The sequence below is a fragment of the Microtus ochrogaster genome, chromosome 10 (assembly GCF_000317375.1).
Source record: "Microtus ochrogaster isolate Prairie Vole_2 chromosome 10, MicOch1.0, whole genome shotgun sequence".
NCBI classification, from domain to species: domain Eukaryota; kingdom Metazoa; phylum Chordata; class Mammalia; order Rodentia; family Cricetidae; genus Microtus; species Microtus ochrogaster.
Window position 1 is genome coordinate 54,432,361 of NC_022016.1, and position 2,736 is coordinate 54,435,096.

At 47.2% G+C, this 2,736-nt stretch overlaps 1 protein-coding gene across 1 annotated transcript in view; it reads left to right on the plus strand.

The window, feature by feature from the left end:
• Window positions 1-546: 546 nt before the first annotated feature.
• Tinagl1 (tubulointerstitial nephritis antigen like 1) overlaps window positions 547-2,736 on the plus strand; it is a 34,495-nt gene continuing 32,305 nt past the window's right edge. Inside the window, exon 1 of the mRNA XM_026781794.1 lies at window positions 547-604. Within this exon, the coding sequence (XP_026637595.1) occupies window positions 550-604 (55 nt within the window). The 5' untranslated portion in view covers window positions 547-549. The remainder of the gene's footprint in view (window positions 605-2,736) is intronic.

Sequence of the window (2,736 nt, forward strand, 5' to 3'; positions counted from 1 at the left end):
TTAAGTTTCTTAGGACAAATGCCTGAGGTGACTATTTAACTTATCAAAGTGGACCTGGACTGGCCACCCGGTTCCCCTGCATCCCTCAGTCCCTACCTGTTACAGGGGCCTCCTGGCTGGCACACCCACCCCCTACTCTGTACTCTCCAGCCCAGGGTCTGACCTGCCCTTCCCTATGTAAGCTAACCATTTTGGTTACTCACTCTCTTTGTACCTTTGGGCTGCTGCACCTGGTTCCCCTCTCTCCCCTTCCCCTCCCCCTCTCTCCACGTGGCCCAGCTCAGTCTGGTCGCATCCACTCTGGACTCTCCCAGATGTCCCTGACTCTGGAGATCCTCTCCCATATAGCTACAATAAACCTCCTCCTCCGCTGTACCTAGGAGCAGTCCTGTTTCCTTTCCTTTTCTATTGGTTTGTTTGTGATTTTTTTGTTTCACTTGGTGCCGAAACCAAGGACATGTTCAGCAAGAACATTCCATGTGGGGGTGGAGGAAGACAGGCAGTGGACAAGGAAACGCGATAGAGAATGATAGGGTGTGAATTTGGAGAATGACAGGAAAAGGTAAGGCAACAGGGAGACGACGCCAAGGGAGACACCAGACAGGTAAGAAATTGGGAGAAGGCTGGCACAGAAGGGAGCAGTAACAATGCCTAGAGAGTCTGACAGGTCTGGGTTGATCCAGGAGGTCAGAGAGAAGGCTTCATGAACTGCCTGCCTCAGCCTCCTGCATGCTGGGATTATAGGCATGTGCTACCACTCCGAGCCCACAATATGAGCTTTGTAAAACAAAACAAAACAAAACAAAACAAAAAAGCAACAAAAAAGGGAAATGTCTAACCCTCTCAAAAAAAAAAAGCTTGCTATTTATTATTGTTGTGGTCAATTGTTTCCCCAATATTACATACAGCCTGTCTTAAGAATTCCTGGGACTTACCTACAATCCTGATTTCTTGTTCGTGAATTCCTCAATTAATATCTTCTGAGAATTTAAAGACTGTGTGTGTGTGTGTGCATGCATGTGTGTGTGTGTGTGTGTTCTGAGTGTGTTCCTGTGTGTGAGCTCCACGACCCCCACTCCAGTGCTGGGGTTACAAGTACAAGCCACCACCCTGGCTCTTCTAACCCAGGTACTGGGATCCAGATTCTGATCTTTACCCACTGAGCTGCCTCTCCAGCCCCTTGGAGGTCTTTTTGAACAGACCTCTGTTAACATCTGTTGAATCTGTGTTCCTCTCCCATCCCTAAGGCCACCTCTCTACTTAGCAGAAGTTTGACATCTTTTCTGACCCTGTAGGTCGGTCTCCAGTACCTACAATCTACCAAACATCTTAGTCTCTTAAAGTTGACACTTGGGATCCTCATTCAGACTCACTGTATCAGAGTCTCTGGGAGTTGAGACAGGAGACTGCATGCTTAACAAGTAGTCTGGAAGACTCTTTTTAAAACAAAAATCTAAGGACTGGAGAGATGGCTCAGCAGCAGTCAAGACTATACACTGCTCTTGCAAAGGACCTGAACTTGGTTCCCTGAACCCATACCAGGTGACTTACAACTCCCTATAACTCCTGCTCCAGGGACATCCTATTCTGATCTCTGCAGGCACTCCACATGCGTGTGCGCGCGCGCGCACACACACACACACACACACACACACACACACACACACACACACACACACACTCATACACATAAATAAAAACAAATCTTTAAAAAGTAAAAGCAAAAAACCCTACAAATGGAATTTTTATTTTTAAACATTAAATTCTATTTCTTGGTTTATTTTGTCAGGAGTGGGCATATACCATGACATGTATGTGGGAGGTCAAAGGACAACTTGTGGGGGTTGGTTCTCTCCTACCATCGTGTGGGCGGCACGTATGCACTTTAAAAATCAAAATCTTTAAAAAAAAATCACAGTAAAAAAAAAAAGTCCCCTGCAGCTGCTCAGGTCTGAAGGCAAAACCTGGCCACTGCTGTTTGCCCCAGATGCTCACCCCGTGTTCCTCCCTGACTCTCTCCCCTGTACCCAAAGAGAAACCATCCCTCCAAATTCTCTTTTGCCTCTGTTTTGTGTATGGTTTTGTTTTTGTTTTGTGCAATCTCTGTGTTAGTCACTTTCTCTGCTGGGACAAAACAAAAGCAGTTTGAGGAAGGAAGGATGTACCTGGCTCACAGTTTGAGGCCACCACCCATCACTCGGGGAAGGCATGGTGGCAGGAGCTGGAAGCAACTGCTCACTGCACCCGAAGTCAGGAGGCAGGGAGAGACAGACTGCGGCTGTGCAGCTGGCTTCCTCGTTTCCATTCAGTCTGGAACCCCAGCTAAGGCAATGGTGCTCCTCATATTTAGGGTGAGTCTTCCCACCTCAACCCAATCTAGAAACTCCTTTGTGGACATGCCCAGAGCTCATCTCCTAGGAGACCCTAGATGCTTCTATATTGAAACCCTCCATGAATCCTCACAATTCCACTTCACCTGTTTCTTGTGGGTTCTTTTTGGACATAAATTTGTATTTTATTTTTTTTAAATTTATGTATTTATTTATTAAAGATTTCTGCCTCCTCCCCTCCACTGCCTCCCATATCCCTCCCCCTCCCCCAATCAAGTCCTCCTCCCTCATCAGCCTGAAGAGCAGTCCGGGTTCCCTGCCTTGTAGGAAGTCCAAGGACCTCCCACCTCCTTCCAGGTCTAGTAAGGTGAGCATCCAAACTGCCTAGGCTCCTACAAAGCCAGTA